Source organism: Lycorma delicatula, chromosome 9 (assembly GCF_047948215.1).
Source record: "Lycorma delicatula isolate Av1 chromosome 9, ASM4794821v1, whole genome shotgun sequence".
Classification (NCBI taxonomy): domain Eukaryota; kingdom Metazoa; phylum Arthropoda; class Insecta; order Hemiptera; family Fulgoridae; genus Lycorma; species Lycorma delicatula.
Window position 1 is genome coordinate 35,159,201 of NC_134463.1, and position 22,543 is coordinate 35,181,743.

Consider the following 22,543-nt stretch of genomic DNA (forward strand, 5'->3'; position numbering starts at 1 on the left):
TAGACTGTAATTTTTTATTCATTTCTCAACCTTATATTGAAATATAAATTTTTTGGTAATAAATAAATAAATGAAAGGAAAAGGAAGGGAAAATCAACATTTTTTATTTATTTTGACATGTAGAATCTGAAAATATATAAACAGTCCACCATTTTAAATACAATAACGTATATATATATACATATACACAAGCACAAAAAAGCAAGATAATATATATACATGCCACTAGAAATGCAAAAAATAAAAATAAAAAAATTAATGAAATACCTATGTTGATGAGCGAGTACACAACCACCTTCATTGTTATCAAAGTTGTATATATACATATAACCATCAGATGAGGCAACCAGCAACCTCAAATGCTTTTGTATTCTGAAAAACAGATATGAACAATGTTTTATAAACAACAGAAATAATATAAAAAATAAAAAAATCAATAATAAAAAAGTGAAACCTATACTATTTTGACATGTTAGATGTGAGAGCAATTTTTAATAACTTCACTTTTTCTTCATTATGATTACATCTTTACACATTTGTTTATATAGAATACTATATTTTTAAATCATTTTTTTAGAAAATATAATTTTCTCTGTTTAAAGAATTTCATGTTACTGGGAGTTATTTTAAAAATATTGAAAGAAAGGATTTTGTATTAACACAAGCACACTCTTCTTACAAATTACAAATATTTGTTTAAAAGAAGAAAAAGAAGTTGTTATAAAAATGAGGAACATCTGGGATAATCTAAAACATTTTTTGATTAATATTTTTAAAGGAAGAATTATTATTTTTTGTCATCATCCTAAAAATAATAAGGCTAATACTTTCTGGAAAAAATAACTTTAATTCCAGTGAAATAGAAAATCAGAAATTCTAAACTTACAGCTTTCCCATAGTTAATACTTAAGTTACTCCCATTATTATATCCTCAAATTATAGTTGAGTGGGAGGACTTCAGATCATAAAATTTGATAAGGCATAATAGATAACATATTTTTTCTCATCTGTGCAGTTTTCATATGATAAACTCACTTTGAAAATTTACAGCTTATTTGAATACATGAAGAATAACTTTAACAGAGCAAAAAACTGGTGTCAAACATTGATGCCAACCACTACTACTTTCTAGAGAAAAATGGCTTAATTTTAGTTTAACAATCCTAAATTAATTAAGAATATAACTCATTTATTACGATTTTAAAATCCAAACTGAAGTAAATAATCAAAAAGGTAGCACAACAGATTGCAATAGCCAAAAACCTCATTTTATAAAAACATTTTTTTGAGAGTAATATAATCAAAAGGAAAGTGATCACAAATTCTCCCTGTTGGTCATATTACCAGACTTTTTTTTTTCAATAACAGTTTTTGCAAAATTAGAAATAAAAAAAGTTCTCTAAATTCAGTTGTCCAATGAAATGTTATTGTAATGTCCACAGAAACCTTCTCCCCACCCCCGCTAGTTATAAAAACTCTGTAATAATGCAGTTATAATTAAAAAAATAAAAATTTGTAAGAAGCCACGTAATATACTCAACAATATTTTTTTTTAATTATACATTTTTTCTATGCTAAAAATATTTTTTAACAATATCTACTAACAATTTTATATGACAACGCATGAACTATTCCATTAAAACTGGGTAAAATTGAGCTGTTTTGAAAAGATTAAGGAACAATGCTGCTTTAAGTGAACAAGGGTATCTACTGAGAAAAAAATAAAATGGAGTCAGAGAGAGATTGATAAGAAAAAAAAGTGAATAAATATTTTACTACAGAAAGATAATCAGTGACAAACTGGATACATTTTTATTTTAAAAGTTAAGACTAAGGAAGCACCAGGTCACTGAAATGTTGCATCAAATTTTGATAAGTTAATGAATGAGTATTTCTTTTAAAAAGAAAAATAAGTTATATACTATTAAGTAATTGCTAATCACAAATATTTTTAAGTTATTTACTTATTTATCAGTATTCTTCCTAACAAATTTTACAAAAAATTTGTAATAAAAATTTATTTTTATTACAAATAAAAGATTTTAAATTAATAATAAAACAAAAACTTACGTAGTGATTGCACACACAGTACGTAAACCATGCACCGGCAAATGAACAGATATGAAGGCACGTCCTTGACTAAATACATCTGTAACCTGGGACGGTAAATATGTAGCCGATGCTGAAACTGCTTTTGTTAAATAGCCCATCCAACCCTGTGATTCATCATTTGACTGATTTGGTCTAAAAAAAAAGAATGATCTATTTACATCAGTTACATTTTTACTATAAAACATGACTGAAAAGTTTCTCTGCAACTAAGTTAATTTAACAAATGTTAAACTAATAGTCATTTAGCAAAAAAGTTTCTTAATTTTCAATTCTTTTTAAAAATAATTAATTTACCAATATATTCATTTCACAAACTTAAATAGCTAGAATAACTGTTGTTTTTCTATAGAGTACCATTGTACTATTTCTATGATAAGTTCTCAAAGATATCAATCTCAGTTACGTAATGGAAACCTTGTGTTTAGTTATTACATATTTCAGTTCTCTAATAATCTGCCAGCATTCTTTGCAACCCATTACTTTTGTTGATTCCCATAATTAAAAATTAGATGGTGCAATCTAAGAATTTGGTAAAGAAATTTTGCAAATATTAAATCCCATTAAATCTTTAATAAAAGTTTGTAAAACGAAATGTGTGCTGTAGGCACATGACATAATAATATCTGAAAGAAAGCGATCTTTTCAGCAAAATATAATTTAATATAGTCAACATTTTTTATGAATGTGCTTCCATCTTAGGCAAAAAATTTTTCTGAAACAGCTTTGTAGAGGATTTCAACTTCCAAAAGATTTTAATAGCCAACTAGTATTTACTCTGGATGAAGTTATTTGTCTTATGCTGCGATTTATCCATGAGTAGATCAACCTAATCAGTCTAATCCTTTTCTTACACTTATCCATTCTTCTCCTTTGTACATTATATGTGGGTATGTTTGACTTCACTACATTAATCTTGTGAATAAGATGAATCTAGCATTTTTATAAAAGGGCGGTAACAGTAAATCTATACAATAGCTGAACAATAAAGCTAATGACTGAGAAGCCAACAAGTCAAAGACAGGGGTTTCAGTTACCCTCAAATTTCATCAATAATGAATAAAATACTTCTATAAGTCTTCAATGAAAATGTACTCAAAGTATAAAAGAGAAATTTAAAAATTAGCTTTTTTCTTCAAATTGTTACCGACATGCAGAGTTTCCTACCAATTTGGTTATTTGGTGAATTGCATGTGTGGTTTCTGAAGACCATATATATCTATTGAGTGTGGTACATTTGGGTAAATGGAGTCATGCTTCAACAATGTCAAGTGCTAAATTAATCAGTCTCTTTTTACCAGATATTAATTTCTTAATAATGTACAATAAAGTTTACTATAATTTTTGTTTTGTAATTTTCCAGGGCTTCCAGCTCTTAAAGAAGTGTAATTTCTTATTAAAAAATATAGCTTTTTCTCAAACAGGCTTTCACGCAAAAAATCCACTACTGATATCATCCTGTTCCAATTCACTCGATGAATTTGTAGAACATTTTGCAGATAAATTTTTTACAGATTTTATAATAATCATCAACATCAGATATTATTATCATCATCTTTTATGATTGCACTGGATCACTTTAGTCGGTTCATTATCCAAGTCTCTTCGATGGGACTGTTTGGGCCTTGCAGTCTTCCCAACACTTTTTCATACATTCTAATCTTTGTACCCTTTCTATTGTTGAAAATATTATTGTTGTGAATTTTCTTCTTATGTGTCTGAAGAATGCTTTTGTTCCTGATTTTCTGGTTTAATTATCTTATCTGTGATGTCTTCTATTGGAAGGTTATTTATTTCCTTTAGATCCTCTCTTATTTCTCTGATCCATTTACAACCTGTCTCAGCGTTTTCTGAGTTAAGATTCAACAATCACGGTATCGGTGATGGATTCTAACTTTTTGTACACGACTTTGTTGGATACAATCCACCATGCCTCTTTTTCTGGTACTTTTTATTGATGCAGTTTCTTCCAATTCTTCTTTTCATTTTCTGGAGATCGTGTTGGTTTTTTTGGCATATTTCTGTCTTTTCAAATGATATTTTGAGATCAATTTTATTTGCAACGTTTTGAAGTTCTAATATCTGTAATTTAGCTTCTTTGATGTTGTTTGCTAGCAGTGCCAAGTCATCGGCGAAACCAAGACAGTTTGTTTTGATTTTTCAACCTATTTTTACTTTTTGGGGGTATGTTTTGAGCCATCCCCTTAATACCATTTCTAGGGCGCAGTTGATTAATAACAGTATTATACTTTATAATATATTTAAAAAAAAACAAAATCATACCTTTGTAAAATTACTAAAATTAGCAAATCGACTATTCTGAAGTAAAAAAAAAATCAACTATATTTTCCATAAATATAATCTTTACTAAATTTATGAGCTTGTAGATGAAAATTAAATGATCAAATCATTTTAACAAGCATCTTTGGTAAACTAGAAGATTCTAATTTTTGATAACAATGATCCTGTAATATTTTTAAAATATTACAACAGTAAAATCGCTAAAAACTACTTCACTGAAACATCACAAACACTTAAGTATACATTACGTATATTGTTTATAATAATTAATTATCATTAGTACTTAGGGCTTATATTTTTTCCTTTCCTCTTTGTTAAGCACTTTTAAGAGACCTCTGCTTCATTAGAATACACTAAGGCATTTCGGAAAGTTCTTGAGATGATAACATAAACCTATCAGGTTGGTCTAGTGGTGAACACGACTTCCCAAATCAACTGATTTGGAAGGCGAGAATTCCAGCCGTCAAGCCCTAGTAAAGTCAGCTATTTTTACATGGATTTGAAAACTAGATCACGGATACTGGTGTTCTATGGTGGTTGGGTTAACCAACCATCTCAGGATTAACCAAACATCTCAGGAATGGTCAGACTGAGACTGTACAAGACTACATCTCATTTACAATCATACATATCATCCTCAGAAGTATAATCTGAAAAGTAATTACCGGAGGCTAAACAGGAAAAAGAAAGACATGACAACACAAAAACACAAGATTTTTACAGAAATATATATTTTTTTCAACATAGCCAGCTGGCAATTCAGTATAATTAGACTTTCCACCTTTTTAATACGCTCAGTATGAAATCTGTCTAACCTTGCAAAATAAGCACTTGTCTCAGCTTTAACCAAGTGATTTGAAGATGTGAATATTGATTGAGTAAGCCATTCAGGTTTGTGAAGAAGTAATTGCTGGGAACAAAATAAGGCAAATGTGAAGCACATAAAAAAGTAGGTCAGGCAGTTTTGCAGAAACAACCCAAAACATGTATGCAGACACATTATTGTGGTAAACAAGTACTTTATTTTTGGTCAGATGTGGAGATTTATTCAAAACAAGTCCCTTTAATCATTCTAGTAGTGAAATATAATACTATCTAGAGATGGGTCTGCCTTTTTCCAGGTAGTCCATTAGCACCACACCATAACAACCCCAAAAACCAGTGGCCATGATTATTACTGCAAATAAAACTGTTTCTACATTCTTTGGTTCACTTTCACTTGCCTCAACCACTGTTTGTTTGGTATCTGGGGTGTAATGATGAATCCATGTTTCATTTATTGTAATAAAATGCCAAAGAAACTCAGCAGAACTGCATTTAAATAAATCTAACACCTTGAGAAGTGTTCAGTTGAATGCATTTTTGGTCAATTATTAACAGAGGCATTTATCACAAGCCTTTCAAGAAATCATTTTCACATCCAAAACATCACATAATATTAATCAGACACGATCTATTAAGTTGTTTGTGATATCGCAAGCTCACATACATTCAATCTGTGAACATTTAATAAGTTACTGTAGTTTTTTATGATGATTTTGTTGGTCAGCAGTTTTTGGGTATCCCTAGGGTTCTTTATTTTAAATTGGCGCTACAACTGCATTTAGATTCCAGCAGCCCACTTTTTACAGTCTAACATGAAGGGGAAGAATCGTTTGAAGTGGAATCTAGCTTTTTGTGTTTCCATCAGGGTTAAATCTTTTAAAAGAAAGTAAAGTTTATTACACCTCAAACTTCAATTTGATCCATTTTTCAGAAAATTTCGGAACTTGTTTGCTTTACTTGATCACCACAAACAATTAACTAAATATAGGCGTCTGAAACTTCACTGCTTCTTCACATCATCTAAAAGATCATACTTGATAATAGCGTAATTATTTGGTCATAATTGTGCCATCTCTGTGTCAGGCCGAGAACTTTCCAAACAGCCCTAATATTAAAATATTCTTAAAAAGTTAAAATATAGACAAAAAAAATACAATTACAATCTCTTACAATGTGATGGTAAAGATGCCTCTCTATATTTAATTTGTCAAATATTTTTTAATACATTCTGATGAAGCAAAACTCTCTGGGAAAGCATTTAACAAAGAGAAAATGAAATAATAACATAATAAGAATTAAGTTAAAGACAACTCTAACAGATAATCAAATTCTGATGCTTAGATGCAATTTGGCTAGACTATTTACTACACTTATCTTTCTATATAATATATCTCCAAAAAGTAAACAATGAAGCTACATACTCAATGCATCATTTAAAATTAAATGAAAATCTAGAATATTACAATCTAATTTTGTTTTGAATAAAAATAAAATCATAAAAATTACTTAATTTATTATAAGCATATTTTTAAATGGAGACAAATCACTTATAAGTCATTAAATATTTTTAAAAATACAGGTTGCATTAGTGAATCAAGCAACTTTAAAAAGAACTCAATAATAACACTGATAGACAAAAAAAAGTTTTTTATGTTTTAAATGTTTTAATGTTTCTTTAAGTGTGATACCATTTCTTAATTGTTTTTTTGTGTACACTACAGATCTGTCAATACAATTCTTCTATCACCCTTAGTTTTGAATAAATTACACTTCAAAAAAAATTAAGGGAAAATATAGTTAAAATCTGTAAAATTTATAATTTTGCACGGCCATACATGTGTTAGAATGATTTCGCTGATAATTTTCTTTTATAAATAGCCTCAGGCACATCCCAAATTAATGTCAAACAGTAATTGGCTAGCTACCATGTTAGTATTCAATTTCCCTTTATAGTGGCTTTCCAACACCAAAATGTCTTGGTAGAAACGTTCACTGTGTTCATCACTTATGTCTCCGAGGTTGTCCGAGAAAAAATCCAAATGTGAGTGGAGGAAATGTATTTTCAATGACATATTACATCCCATAGCTCTGTATGAAATAAGAAGTTGATTAACAATATCGTGGTAATTGTCAGATTTTTGTTTGCCGATAAATTTTTTGCAAGATCTTTAAATGAAGTCCAAGCTCCACTTTCTACATTATTTAACGAGCTAAATACATCATCTTTGACCAACTCTCTTATGTAAGGACCAACAAATATCTCTTCTTTAATTTTTTTTTCTTCACTGACATTCGCAAATTTCTGCCTGATGTACAAAAATCAGACACTATCATTCTTCATTTCTTTTACAAAATCTTTCATTAGTGCTAACTGGACATGGAGAGGGGGTAAAGATATTTTTTGGGGTTTAACTAAGGACTCATGAATAATATTTTTCCCATTTGTAGTCAAGTTGTTTCATTTCTTCCACTCTTTGATAACATAATGTTTATCCCTAGTTCGGCTGTTCCATTCGTAAAGAAAACACATGTACTTAGTGTAGCCTAACTGCATGCCTAACAAAATAGCTATAACTTTCAAATCAACACATGTTCCAGCTATGTTTTTTATCATTTATATTTTCAGAATGTATTTCATCACATTGTATGTCTCTTTCAAATTAATACCACACGCGACTGGTATCGAGGAAATTTGTTACCGTTGTGCAGTAGAACCACTTTTAAACTATACTTGGACGAATCTATGAAAAGGCACCAGTCCTCAGGTTTATGAACTTGTCCTAAGTGTAACATAAGCTCATCAATATTTATGTAATAAACCAAATTATTTTCACTAATAAATTAATGAAGTTCTTTTTGTCGCCTTCAAAAGCCCAAAATTTTTGTATTTTTTTAAAGTAAATTCCTACCTTGCAGTCTTGATCCTAACAGTTCAGCATGATTTTTTGATAAATTTAAACACCTAACCAAATCATTTAATTCATCTTGTGATATAAGAGGTGGCTTATTGGAAGGTAATTCAAAATCAAAATCATTATTGTCTTCTTCAGTACTGCCTGATTCTTCACTGCTGCTTTCGAAACATACATTCACAGGTGGCTCAGGAACTGGAATAATTTCTCTGTGAGGTACAGGCCTGATTGGTACATCAGGCAATACATTGCAGATTGCAATGAAGAATATTTTACAGTACGTTTAGATTTTTAGAAATTCCAGACACACTTGTTAAACAAAAGTAACAATCAGTTCATGATCCTTTGGTTCACGCCAATCCATAGGTACACCAAATGGCAAAGCCTTCCGTGTACCTTTCAGCCATCCTCTTAAATATACAGAACAATTAATGCAAACTATATGAGGAGTCTTATCCTGATTAGCAATTTTACTCTGAAAGTACAAATGATATGCTTTTTTAATTAAATGTATAATGTTTTTTCTATCTGATTTTACAGCAAACTCATCACATACGTGAAAAAAGACATCCACATCATTTACACAACTTTGAGGCATTATGACATTGCACTGTTAACAAACTTAAGACAGCAACAGGGCTGATCAAAATTAATTAATTCCTAAATCCAGTGCTTAATACAAACAACACAGCTGTGTTTTCAGCTACATCTTTTGACCTCCACAGACATGATTAATCTTGTCCATGAAGGCTCATTCTTCAGTATTACATAAGATGCCATAATATGTGACTATGATATGATTTAATTCATTGTCTAGTACTGTTTATTTATAGCTTACAAATTATGTTAACAAAGTTAAGCAATAAAAAATGAGCCAACGAAATACAATATAGGAGCTTAAAACGGTAGCTATATGTTGAAAAATGAAAAAAAACCTTTAATTAAAAATTGTAGGTGGTAGTAAGGTTCTGAGTTCATATTCATTTTCAGCATAAAAAAACAGATTAAAATCATGTATCGCATGTTAGGAAACAAAATTATGTTTATCAGTGTAATTAGGTATAATTTTATCAATTAAAAAATATACAAAAATTTTACATCAATCAACTTGAGATAATTATTATAATGGTAATTGTAAAATAATCTATTTTATAAAAATAATATCTTAAGGTTGTTGATTTGTTAAACACATTTTATATTTAAATCATAACTTATTTATCACTTTTTGAAGTTTGTTTATTGAAATTAGTCACTTTTCTCTGAAAAATTTCAAATCCATAATTAGTTGTGGTACAAGACTTCTGGATTTAAATACCTTCAAAGAAAGAATTCATAAGTAGATATATTGGATAATTGTTTGGCCTACGAATATTCGTTTTAAGAACTAATATAGTCAAGCACCAAATTTCTCAAAATTTCTATAGACAGGTGCTAGCAGACCAGCATACATCGCAGTGATATTGTGTCAATTAATTGGATGAAAACCACTTTGAAAAAATGAAAACTCTTTGAAGTCAATGTTAAAAGCTTTTTTATTCTAGTTCTCAAAGAAACATAGCCAATTATCCCAACAAATGTATGATTCTGTAATTTTACATTGTTGAAAAGCTTTTCATAGTGTTTTAGGTATGAGTTCAACCCATAATGGGAGTTTTGGTTTTTGTGAAAATCTGAAAATGAGCTTTAATACTCAGTATAGGTTATTCATAAATTCTTTGTTGATTTAAAATAATCTTTGTGCAATTGTCTACATTAAGTATATGCAAAAGCTGAATTTTTGTGTGCATATTTATGAATGGTAGTACAGATCTCAAAAGTAAATCCTACAGGTTATGGATTAAAAAATCCTTATGGTTAAGAATGTAAACATACATATAGAGACAACTTTATTTATTACACTAATATTTTTCCTATATATACAGAATTTTTACACTGTTACCTCTTTTCTTTTAGCACAGAGCCTAATTTATTGAAATTGTTCATCCATTAATTAATGGCAAATGCATTATTAAAATAAATCTTGTTCTCAAAAAATATACTGAGCAACTATAAAATTATCATTAAACCTATGTAAAATATTTTTTTCAGAAAACCACAATGCATTGTGCGTTTGTTCAGTTACTGAGTGAAGAACACAACATTGTACCATTACTAAAATCTGGAAATTCAGATTATAGAATGTTGCTACCTAATTTCATTCAACTTCTATATATCTGGTTAAATCCACTGTTGAAAATCAGCTGATTTATAAATTAACTCTGAACATTAGTATATTTCAAATAAATCAGTATACAGTAGTAAAAACCTAACAAACTGGCTGCTATGAAACTCATTTTGATGTCTCAGTGCAAAAGTGACTGCAAACTGTTAAGGGTCTTTATTGAGTCTCATTTTTCAACATAAAATTTGCACTATAATAGAACAAATTACAACTGTTCAAACAGTATACAATACTTCTTTGTGACTGTCACTCCAAAGTTACTAAGCTAACTCAAAATTATGAATTTTACATTACTGCTATAAAAAGCTGATTTAAAAAAAATAAATTTACTCTGTAGAATAATTTTGTTACTTGGATTGGTAAACAATTTAAGACCTAATGTGGTGGTTATGTGCTGTGAATATATATCTGGTTTTAAAAAAAAATAAAAATAAAATCATTATTAGATCAAATATTTACAAGTAAAACCGTCTGTAAATAGTGTATATAGATTCTAAAGTTGTTAAAATAAAAAAGTTGTGAACCAAACTACATTCTTGGATTTCATTATTTCAGAATGAGTGAAGTAGTTTTTTTCTTATTTTCTTGTTACTAAAATAGTGTATTGTAATTACAAGATAACTCATTCACTGAATTTATCTTTTTTTTGAGACACCAATCTGTGTCTCAATCACTCAAATGCTGTGAGGTTCAAATTAATTTGTCACTTTTTTAATTATAATTACACATAATTTAAAACAGGATGAATGTTTTTCTAGAAAATGTACAGATTGAAAAGAATAAAAATTGAGAAAAAAGATTTTGGTAGCAATGTAATCAAGTACTGATGTATTAAGTGTAGCAGTCAAACTGTTAAAAAATATAACTATATGTTCCTTAAATGATTTCAACTAAAAGGGCAATCAATTAAATTATTTGCACTGAACAGAAAGTTCATTCTCATCACATAAAATTTAAATAATTACAAGAAAAACTTGTTCAAAATAATGTAATTATTATTCTTAACATAAAAGTACAAAGTATATCATCTTAAAATTGATATTCAATAAACTAATTTTATTTTATAAATAAGGCATATCTTAAATCTACCCTCTGCATATTTTCAAGAACATAATCCCAATGAGTAATACATTAATCAATAAAACTGTGTCACCCTTCTGTTTCAAAGTTATATACAATGATTCATACATTCATTAATATGCATGTTATAACAATCTTTCATCATAACAGGATTTTTCCATTCATTTTATTTAAGAGCAAATACTTATTTACATAATAATTATATTATACCAGCAGACAAAACATAATATTTGTGGTTATGAAATGTTATAAACTAATATAATAAAAAACTTGTAAGAAAAATATTTATTCAGGGAGTAATACAAATATGTAAACCAAATAATTATTCAAAGGTTAAAATATGGGAGAACCAAGTAATATGATTTATTTTAACAAATGTGTAGAATCTTCTCTTAAATTCAGGCAGAATGTTGATTATAAAAAATAAACTGACTGAAATTCAACTAAGAATTTTAATAAAAAATGTTATAATTTTTAAACATTTTTGCAAAGAAAAACATTAAATAAATATTATTAAAATTAAGAAAACATTACCCTTTGATTGCTTTAAAATATAATAATAAAACAAAAATTCCTGTCTACTTTTAATGATAGAATAATGCCAAAACTATAAAGCCTATATTTAGGCTTACCATATGTCCAGGATTAGCCCGGACAGTCCTGATTTTTTAGTGCTGTTCGGGGTTGCAAAAATGTCTGGGGTTTGAGAATTTTATAACTGGTGAGGATTTTTTTTATTAGACCTATTCGATATTGCATTTTCAAACATTTTCTTATGGCCGTGCATCTCTCGGCCAACCTTGGAGCAAGTGCTGACGTTGAGTTTGACGGAGCCGTGGCTACTCGTTTCGCCACAACCTTTTACTTAGTCATTTGGCAAAACAACAGGGGCAATGTTTTTATGTTCTTTTCATGTGTGAAGTAACACGTCCACACATTTTTGATCATTTTATCTCTATTTGTTTTTTGTCTCATCGTTTAGCAACTGGCAAAGGAAAATGTGTGTTTAATGTTAACCTGCAACAGGAATACATATCTTTGAAATTGTGTAATGACAGTAACAATGAATGTGTTTATTGCCACACTATGTATTGCAGAATTTTCTGTTGCATATAAAGGAAAGGGTGATATTGAAGACCACATGAAAACAGCTAAACATAGGAGTACTATTAATGCTACTGCTTCAGCAAACATAAGAGATTTTTTTAAAGCCAAAGATGGGAATAACAGTAACTGTGATCTGGAGTGTGCTGCTAAAGAAGCTACATCTTCAGACCACACTGCTAGACATGAACTCAGTTTCATAACATCAGACAGCACATCTAAACTAGTTAAAAAGTTATATGACCAAAAATTTTCATCTGGTAAAACCAAAACTGAGGTAATTACTGTTAAAGTTATTTCGCCATGTATATTTGATAATGTGTTGCATTCTTTAGAAAAAATTAATTAAGTAACAGTAACGACAGATAGTAAAGAAACTGAAGTAAAACTTGTTCTAATTGTTATAAAATATTTTAGTTTGGAGGAGGGAATTCAAGTTAAACTTTTAAATTTTGATGAAGTATCAAGTGAAAATGTTCAAACTTTGACTCAGTATCTTTTGCAATGTATGAAAAAATAAAAACTTGAAGAAAAGTTGATTTGTTATGCTGCTGATAACATTAACAGTAATTTTGGTGGTCTGAAGAGGAAGGGAATGAAAAATGCCCAAAATTATTTATTTTTATAATTTTTTTTGAAAATCTAGAAAGTGAACTGTTTTTGAAATTTTTATATGGTACTCTACAGTTAGTTAATAATGTATTTCTGAAATTGGAAGCTAATTCTATCACAACAGAAGCATTTCAGACATATTCAAAATTAGTTTGTCAACTTCAGGAAAGAAAAACCACAAATTTATACAATCTTCTGCCAAAGAATTGCTATATTCTTTTTAAAAAAATACTCGTGTTCAGGAACAAAAATTCTTCTCAAGCGTAGACAATTTTTATAATTCTAGAATCCAATATTTAAGAGTTATAAAGAATCAGTTTTGATAACGTTAGTAAGTTTCAATGAATAAATTTACGAACTGAAATTGCCTGGTCTGATTTAGAAAAAGTGCAAAAGTTGTTGATGAAATTATAAAAGATTCCATAAATATTGATGAACATACATTGTTGAACTAGGTAATTTAAAACCAAAGGGTAGGTTGTGGTTCCAGTTCTGAAAAAGTACCAGATATTATTGAAAAGAAGTGGAAACCAATTTTTAAGGTGTTTCAGAAGACTGATAATATTTCATGTTGCAACGTTTCTAAAATGGTTGAGTTTTCGATGTCTTTGCCTGGAACATCTGCTTCAGTTGCGAGTTTTTTAAATTACAGGGAAAAATTGCTCTGCAGAAAGGGGTATACTTTCAGTATCTACAGTTAAACATCTGCTAAATGTTAAAATTACTTCAGAACTTTCTCGTAGTGAATTTTACGATTTAATTAAAACTAACAAACCATTTCTGAAAAAAGTCATGTCCAGTGAAAAATAGAACTGAAGAATAGACTTTTAAGTAATTTCAAAAATGTGTCCTGGGTTGGACCCAAAAAATATGGTAAGCCACCTATATTGCCTTGGCTCTTACGGAACCTGTATTTAGACTGCCAAGGATGCGCCTCAACTGCTAAGCTGGTCAGAAATGAAAGAAGACATGAACTCATACTCTTAGAGCACATTAGACCTGAATAAAAATGGCAGAATCAGACTGGATGAGGATAAACTGTTAAGTTTTATTATTAAAAAATTCTTTCTTTTTTATTTCACATTTTCCATTTACATTAAACACTACACTTTTTTCAGTCTATGCACATGTAATTTGAGCATTTTCTTTTGCTTCTTTAATATTTCTAGATATGAACATAAAAAATAAACTTTCAAACAAGTGATTTTTTAAAGGATGGATATGATAACAGTGATAATAATTAATAAAAACTATTTATGTCAAATCCCACTTATTAAAATTTTTGAAATAAATTATATTTTTATATTATATATATAAATGAATTAAAAAAAACAACTCAAAACTCATTAATATTATTCAATAAAGCAAACTTCCATTATATCAAGATGTAGTAGGTAGACAACTATGCATCACAAATTTTAGGATAGTAAACCTTTTCTAAAGCAAATGTCAATGAAGTAAAAAACTGTGAAAGTAGAAACAATTTCAAAAACTGATCATTTCATAATGAACTTAATATAAAGTGGAAACTAAAACAGAAATGAAATGAAATATCTTCCTACAGAATTGTGAGTTAAACAAAAAAAGCGACATGTAGATGGTTTTTTTCTAATAATATAGAATTCTAAACAAATCATAAACTCAAATATTAAGGAAAAGCTAGATTCAGCCTTTAATTTGATACTGAAATGCTATTCCGAAAGGAAATACTGTGAGACAGATTTCTTTGCAAACAGATGTAGTCCATCTTCATAAATTATAATGAACCTGACAGTTGCTAAATAATGACAATTTTATATTTTTCAGTTTTTGCAGTGAATACTACATACAATAATAACAGCAAACATTCAAATTAAATAATAAAACAACAAATTACAATAAAAATAAATAATAAAACTGACAAGACATCTTGAGGTTCATCCAATTTAAATATATGAACAGTCTCTGTGTTAGATGATGCGGCTAAATAATTAGCATCAGTTGAAAAAGCAAGTGTCGATATATGAACACATCTTTTAACACCTCTACGAAATTCAAATAGTTTTGTTCCATCAGCTACATTAAAGACTCTAATAACAGTTCCTTTCTCTGATGCAGTTGCAAGTCTTGAACCGCTTGGTGAGAACGCAAGTGCAGCTAATGGACTATCATGTGCTGGTATCATTGTCTTTGAATGCTACAAAAAAAACATACAGAAGAAGAATGAAAAGCAATAATTCTTTGTTAATTTACTATTAGTATGTTTAAATAGCAAACATAAATGCTAAAATACAAATGTTTAATACAATACATGTAAATATGGAATAAAATTGTTGTACATTTAAAAACTTTGCCACACCTACTAAACACTAGTTCTACTTCAATTCTCCAGCATAAGCAATAAAATAATAGCTTTTTTACATTTTTATCCCCGTAAAACATATATTTAATTTTTCTAAGTACACCTTACCACAATCACTGATAGCGCACAGAGAACAACAGTTCCAGAACATTTTAATTGATTAATTTCATTTTTAATGATCACAGGCACATATTTCAATGAGGAAGATGAGATAAATGAAATGTATGATGCGAATGTGAATCAATGACCCATATGATATAGAGACAAACACATTGCATGAATTTGCAATAAATATATAACATACAATCATACATCATATAGATTATATTTTATAAAACATTTTAACAAGAAAAATGGACTGAATAAATTGTTGTCTCATGAAATGATGTTATTTGATGAAATGAATCTCTCATAAAGTGAAACAACTCATTAATGTGAAATACTTATCCATTAAATAAATATTATATATTACTTATAATTAATATAAATTTACTTAAAATGTGAGATAATTTAATTTTAATTTAATTTAATTTAATTTTTTAATTTTGCATAAAGCTTTGTTCTGCATAGAGGCAGTATTTTAAAAAATGCAATTTGTAACATATAAAAAAACACACAATTCACACTAAAATAATATTTAAATGAAGCAAATATTAATCAAGTACATTGAGGAAAACTGGATCACTAAATTACACTCAAAAACAATTTATACACAATATATTTATAATCTGAAACTGAACAAGCATTTAGTTTATTTAACAATAATAATCATTAATAGAACAAAGAAAATAAATACATAAATGGCAAAAGGACTAATAATTAACAGATAAATAAACATTACGTTTTATAACAAAAGTAAAAAATACAAACTGTTATTGTTTTAAGCAGGCCAAACAAAAAGTATAAAATTAACTTCTTAAAAACATCTAAACCACTAGAATTTTCAATTCTGATTGGCAAAGTAGAATCAACCATAACCATGTAACCATATAACAATCGTAAGAGTGAATTTACTTGCTTTCAAGTAGGGGATAAAGATTTTTGGAAACTATGTGAGCATACTCTAGTTTACAGATTTATTTCACTTACCATTTAGCAAAACCCTGTATTTTTAATTTTACTTAAGTATCAATATTAATACAAAATTTTTATTATGCAGTAATTAATTGTAATGTAAAGGGATGTAAAATAAGGAAAAATTTCAACAGTAGAACTTATTTATAACCTGGTTACTACAAATCATCATAAAAGTTTAACAATTACGATTATATATAGTACCTTCAGGTGGTTAAATATATAATGCTAATAACATTGTTACTATTTTATAACTAATAATAATACCTCATCACTGTAGTTGCATAGCATGGAGTTTGGAAGATGTTGAAAAATTATATTTAAAGCTATTAAACATTGAAAGTAGCTGTATTATATAAAAAAGATTGCAAATTAATCAGAATCTAAATTTCTTGGAGATGACATTAATTCAATTTTATAAAGGAGAAAATTGTTTCAACCACATTTTAAATAAAACATTCAAAATATTAAAATGCAATAATGATTTGGAAGAGGAATCACTGATCCTGTTGTATGGATGTACTTATATGTCTGTTAATATATATTTCTATAAGCCATTTTTCTTATGAATTTGACAGTATCTTCATGTTTTTACAGTTAACATGGGTACAAAGAACAAGTTTTATGTCTCTTAATGTGTACTTCAACAGCCTCTCAGCTATGTTATGTTATATTTGCTCAGAGTCATTTCAATATTTAAAAAAATGCCTTCATTTAAAATGAACGCAAGGATTTTAACTCTTAACTTAAAAAATAGGAATACTTAGAGCCTTCTTAAAATTGAAATAATAAAAAAATAGAGTATGGGGCACCAATGCTGTGCCTTTTATACCAGTAAATTAAACATTATGCTACCAAATTAAATGCTTATTGAAACAAAATCAATACTGACCAGATTAACAGCATCAAAAATCTGTACTTCACCAATTGTATTCGAGCCAGGATATGCAAGGAAACAATTATCGCTGTTACTTGACAATGTACATAAACCAACTGGATTAGGTGGAGTATCTCTAATAGTATGTAAAACTTTCATATCACGTATGTTATGTATATATAATGATTCTTCCAGACAAACCACTAATCTCTACAAAAAAAAAAATAATAGTAATAAAAAATAATAAAATCAAAAATAACCTATATATAACTAATATTTATTACAACTAAATTAGTAAAGTAAATTAGTGATGTTTAAGTATAGAATCATTAAATTTTAATAACAACTAACAATTAAGAATATATTTTTAAAAATATGAACTTACTGCTCTATTTAATTTAACAGCAAGTATTGTATTTGAATATGAGTAATTACATATTTCAGTTCCTTTTTTAAAATGACACACTTTCAACTTGCGGGGGGAAGCCAAGCTGACCACAGCCACCAAACTGCTGCTAAACAACCTCTCAACAATGCAGATGTCCTCTGAATCTGAAACAAAAAAAAGAAAAGAAATAAATGCAATAATATAATATTAATTTGTTAAAACCATAACTGTAATAACAATTCAACATTTCACTTCCAAAACTGTAATTAATCCTCAAACATAATAACCATCCAATGGCAGGCTAATAAGAAAAAGTGAGGCTTACATTGGTTTCCTGTTGCTTTTTTCACTAATGGGTCAATCCATTTGAAGTGAGCCAAGGGCAGTTGCTTGACCAACTGAAAAAAAAGAAACTTATCCACTTGATTCCTAACATGTCTCAGGACCTTAAAACTTTTTTTCCCATTTTTTTTTTAAGCAATTTACATGTGGTGGCCATTTTTGTTATGTTACGCACACCTAATCAATAATTTTTATCAATCAGCTAACACATACAGACTATTAACAGTTATTCGTGCTGTTTCACTTCTACTTTTTTTAATTAACACAGATTTTTCATCTTTTGCATTGACTATTGCGTGTATTGGCATGTTGAAAAAACAGGAGTTTGATCAGAATTACCAATTCTGTTTAGTAGATAATTATGTTTTTCTTAAATAGTAATATGTTTCTGGAAAGCAATAAGTTTTTCATGCTAATCCACTGATAATCATCATACTCTTACACCAACCTAAATTTTCTACATATTTTTCTTCAGCAATTTTACAACTTTTAATCATAAGTGCATCTCTTGAAATACAAAAACCTTTTACTTCTACTTTCTTTAATGAATTACAAGTAAAACATCTATATCTTGAAAACTGCCTTCCAGTGGTTTTCTGAAAGATTTCTGGAAAAAATATTGTGGTCAGTACGGAGTCTTTCTGCTTCCTCCAATAACATACTTTTTTTTCATTGACCATATTTTCTGACTGCTCTACAATTATTAGACTTTTTGGTTTTACTTATTACTTTTAATTTACATTTTGTGTCGAGATTTTGGTAAAAACCATTTTACAATTTCACTCATTTCTAAGGAAAAAATATTACAATAAATACTACTTTTTTCTTATTACTTTTAATAAATAATGGAATGATACCTTCATGGCAAATAGCTTTAAATTGAGAGTTGAAAATAAAAACCAAGTTTATATGCAAACAAAACAATAGAAAAACTGTTATGAATTAGTGAAACCTGTTTAACAGACACCTATGTTTATCTTTTCTTTCTTTTTCCTGTTTAGCCTCCGGTAACTACCGTTTAGATAATTCTTCAGAGGATGCATGAGGATGATATGTATGAGTGTAAATGAAGTGTAGTCTTGTACATTCTCAGTTCGACCATTCCTGAGATGTGTGGTTAATTGAAACCCAACCACCAAAGAACACCAGTATCCACTATCTAGTATTCAAATCAGTGTAAAAATAACTGGCTTTACTAGGACTTGAACGCTGTAACTCTCGACTTCCAAATCAGCTGATTTGGGAAGACGCGTTAACCACTAGACCAACCCGGTGGGTTACCTATGTTTATCTTGCATCTTCTAATCATAACTGTTTACAACCCTTAAATGTATATGCAGGAAGATAAATAAGTCAAAGGAGAATCTTTGTATTACTCACTATATCATAATCACTATATCAAGATAGAAAAGAAATTATGAAATACTCCTCAAAAATAAATGTTTAATAACTATTATTTGAAGAAAAAATTGAAATAAATGAAATAAAAAAACAGTTTCATAGAAATAGCAAGATTAAAAGCATTCACTGGTTAAGTAGATTCATTTAATTACCCCTTTTCTTCAAAAGTTTGAAAATGTTTTAAATATACCTATTCTAATTTAATAATTCAATATCTTTATAAAAACAAAACAAATCTTAATTAGGTACTTTTATTAATAATAACTGAGGGTAAGTTATTACAAATATGAACTGTAATAAGTCTCCCATCATGAATATAGAAACAAAAATAAATTATGAAACAACTTTAAAGTCCGGTCAAATTCAAATGTAATTCCGCCCTGCATACAGATTGACCCACATTTTACGGGAGGAAATGCAGGAAAATCTCAATCTATTTTCGGCAAATATGGTAAATATCAACTCTAAATTGTTATTGAAAGCTAGTATTTTTTTTTTTTTTAAGAAAAACTTTCCAATAGTCTCAGATGTATAGTTTTTTCAATAGTTTCCAATGTGTTAAGAAATTATAATTTTTCACTGAAGTAATTAGGTCATATGCTAAATAGAATAATTATAAAAATTAAGGTAATTTGCTATAGAAATTAAATAAGATGCAAGATATAAAATAGGACAAGAAGGGTAAACAAATGGATCACCTTAAATATAATAAAAAGGGGGAAAATTTAAGGAAGTGTAAAAACAAATTAAATGGAGCCATATCAGAGTCAGGCTTTAGGAAAACAGAACATAATACGATGACAGCATAAAAAAAAATAAAACACGCATACCAAATATGAGAGAAATGAAGGTGATATTTCAGCTTGTTGACATCTTTAGTCTGTCAACCAAACAAACAGGACTTATAATGAATATTATTACCCTAAGAGAAAAGCAACTCTGATTAGTGTCTTTTGCATTACACATGCTTTGCATATATGTGTTACAAGAATAAATAATGAAAAGGTACAAACAAACTGATGTTAATTCAATAAAAATAAAGTTTGATAAGGAGAACAAAGAATTCAAATAATGGTTAATTTTTTCTAATGTGTGAAAAAGAAACTACAAATCTTACCTTTTTACCAAATATAAAGACACAGAAATATATCTTTACAAATTACCAACAAACACTGAAGTTTTGTAAAGAGTCTTTGGTACTAAAAAAAGGTATCCAAAAATGAGGCTGACAATCTTCTTATAAATATTCGGATGATAAAATTCAAAATTACACAATAACTACACACTTCATAAAAATAAATGATGTAAACAGTCCACGTAGGATTGGGTAAAAGGTACATACGTAAATTAAGGATGAGGATAAAAATTACATGATATAACTAAAATTCAGGAAACAATGAACTGAATTATTTAGGATACAAATTTTGGCCACATAATTTCCAGCAATACTATTAATTATTTCTTCACAGCAATCCAAATTCTTATTGTAACATCAAATAGTCACAATCAGTTAGAATAAGTTGATATATAACAGTATAAGTTGTTGCATAGTGGTAACCTAAAAGGGAACACTAGCACTAGGAACACAATAAAATCCCAATGGTTAATCTAATTGGCCCTAGTAGGCTACAAACAGCAAAGAACAAATTCATCACAATGTCAAAATTTTACATATGATTTCTACATCATTATGGGTTTCTTAAACATACTTCAATTTACAGATGAAAACATATATCTTATGCTAAAAATTTGCTTTAAAATTACATTTTACAAAGCATATATATAACCAGAATAGACACACAATTCCTGAAAAATGACTGACTACAAGGAAACTTACACAAACAGTGTTTATCTCTAGGACATGTACTGAAAGCATATTAAAATTACTTTAACTCAGTTATTTATTTATTTTATTTCCACTTCCCTCAGCTTATCTGGGCTTATGATTTACTGAATTTGGTATGATTTACTGAATTTTTTTTCAATCTGGATCCTCTTCCAGATAATGTTGAAAGAAGATGATGTCGATAAAATAACCAGATGCAAAATAGCAAAAGCTGGTTTTGAACCCTCCCCCCCCCCACACACCCACGCATACACACTTCTTTTTTTCTTTGAGCATATCAAAAGCATGCAAAAGTGCCTTTGCTTTGCTTTCTAACTAGAAATAATTTCCTTTTCACGAGATATTAGCACATAATTTTCTGAAACTCATACATTTTTCTGGTTAAACTAATTAAACATTATAAAATATATTCAATAAATAATAATAATCTTTTCAGTTTTTACTTACCATTTTCATAAATTTGTTCAAGTGTGTCGATAGATGATAATGAAAATAATCGGTAACCAGCCTTTGTACCAACAGCAAGTGACCTGAAACAAATACAAATATAAAAATTAACATACATTAATATATAATTTGGTGCTGGGAAGAGCAACGGTTAAACTCTTGACTTTCAATTCTGAATCTAGCTAGAATTACTTTAAAATAAAAAAAAAAAAATGGCGAGTTAAATAGATATCCTAACCAAACAAAACATCTTGAAAAAGAGATGTTTTCATTACATCTTTTTTTAAGGATATTTTGTTTTGTTCATGATATTTTAATAACCACACAATTCATTTAAATAATAATATTTAAATTCAGGGTAGATAAATTCTAAAGAAAAAGATTTCATAATAACTGGAAAATCATCTTTGAATACGAATTTATGACAAGCAGTAATAAAATGCTAATGATTAAAGGAAATTTTCGTTTCTTTTTGACAGTGGAGCAGTAGAGCAGCATTTTTCCCTTTCATCCAGAAGGTTCCAGATTCAAATCACGATCACACTTGGCATTTTTCATATGCTACAATATTCCATATTATATCTCCATGCACTATCATTAAATCTACATGGAAAATGAATCTTTAAAAATTGCTCACCACCTATAAACACTAGTACGATTTCT

At 28.5% G+C, this 22,543-nt stretch overlaps 1 protein-coding gene across 4 annotated transcripts in view; it reads right to left on the reverse strand.

Annotated features, from left to right (window-relative positions):
- The window catches only part of Atg18a (Autophagy-related 18a), a 172,840-nt gene that overhangs the window by 74,419 nt on the left and 75,878 nt on the right, over nt 1-22,543 (reverse strand). For all 4 annotated transcript variants that reach the window (XM_075375158.1, XM_075375159.1, XM_075375160.1 and 1 more), the window contains exons 2-7: nt 21,881-21,963; nt 17,842-18,008; nt 17,472-17,666; nt 15,066-15,340; nt 2,071-2,244; nt 268-372 (exon numbers count right to left, since the gene is read on the reverse strand). In XM_075375158.1, the coding sequence (XP_075231273.1) occupies nt 268-372; nt 2,071-2,244; nt 15,066-15,340; nt 17,472-17,666; nt 17,842-18,008; nt 21,881-21,963 (999 nt within the window). The remainder of the gene's footprint in view (nt 1-267; nt 373-2,070; nt 2,245-15,065; nt 15,341-17,471; nt 17,667-17,841; nt 18,009-21,880; nt 21,964-22,543) is intronic.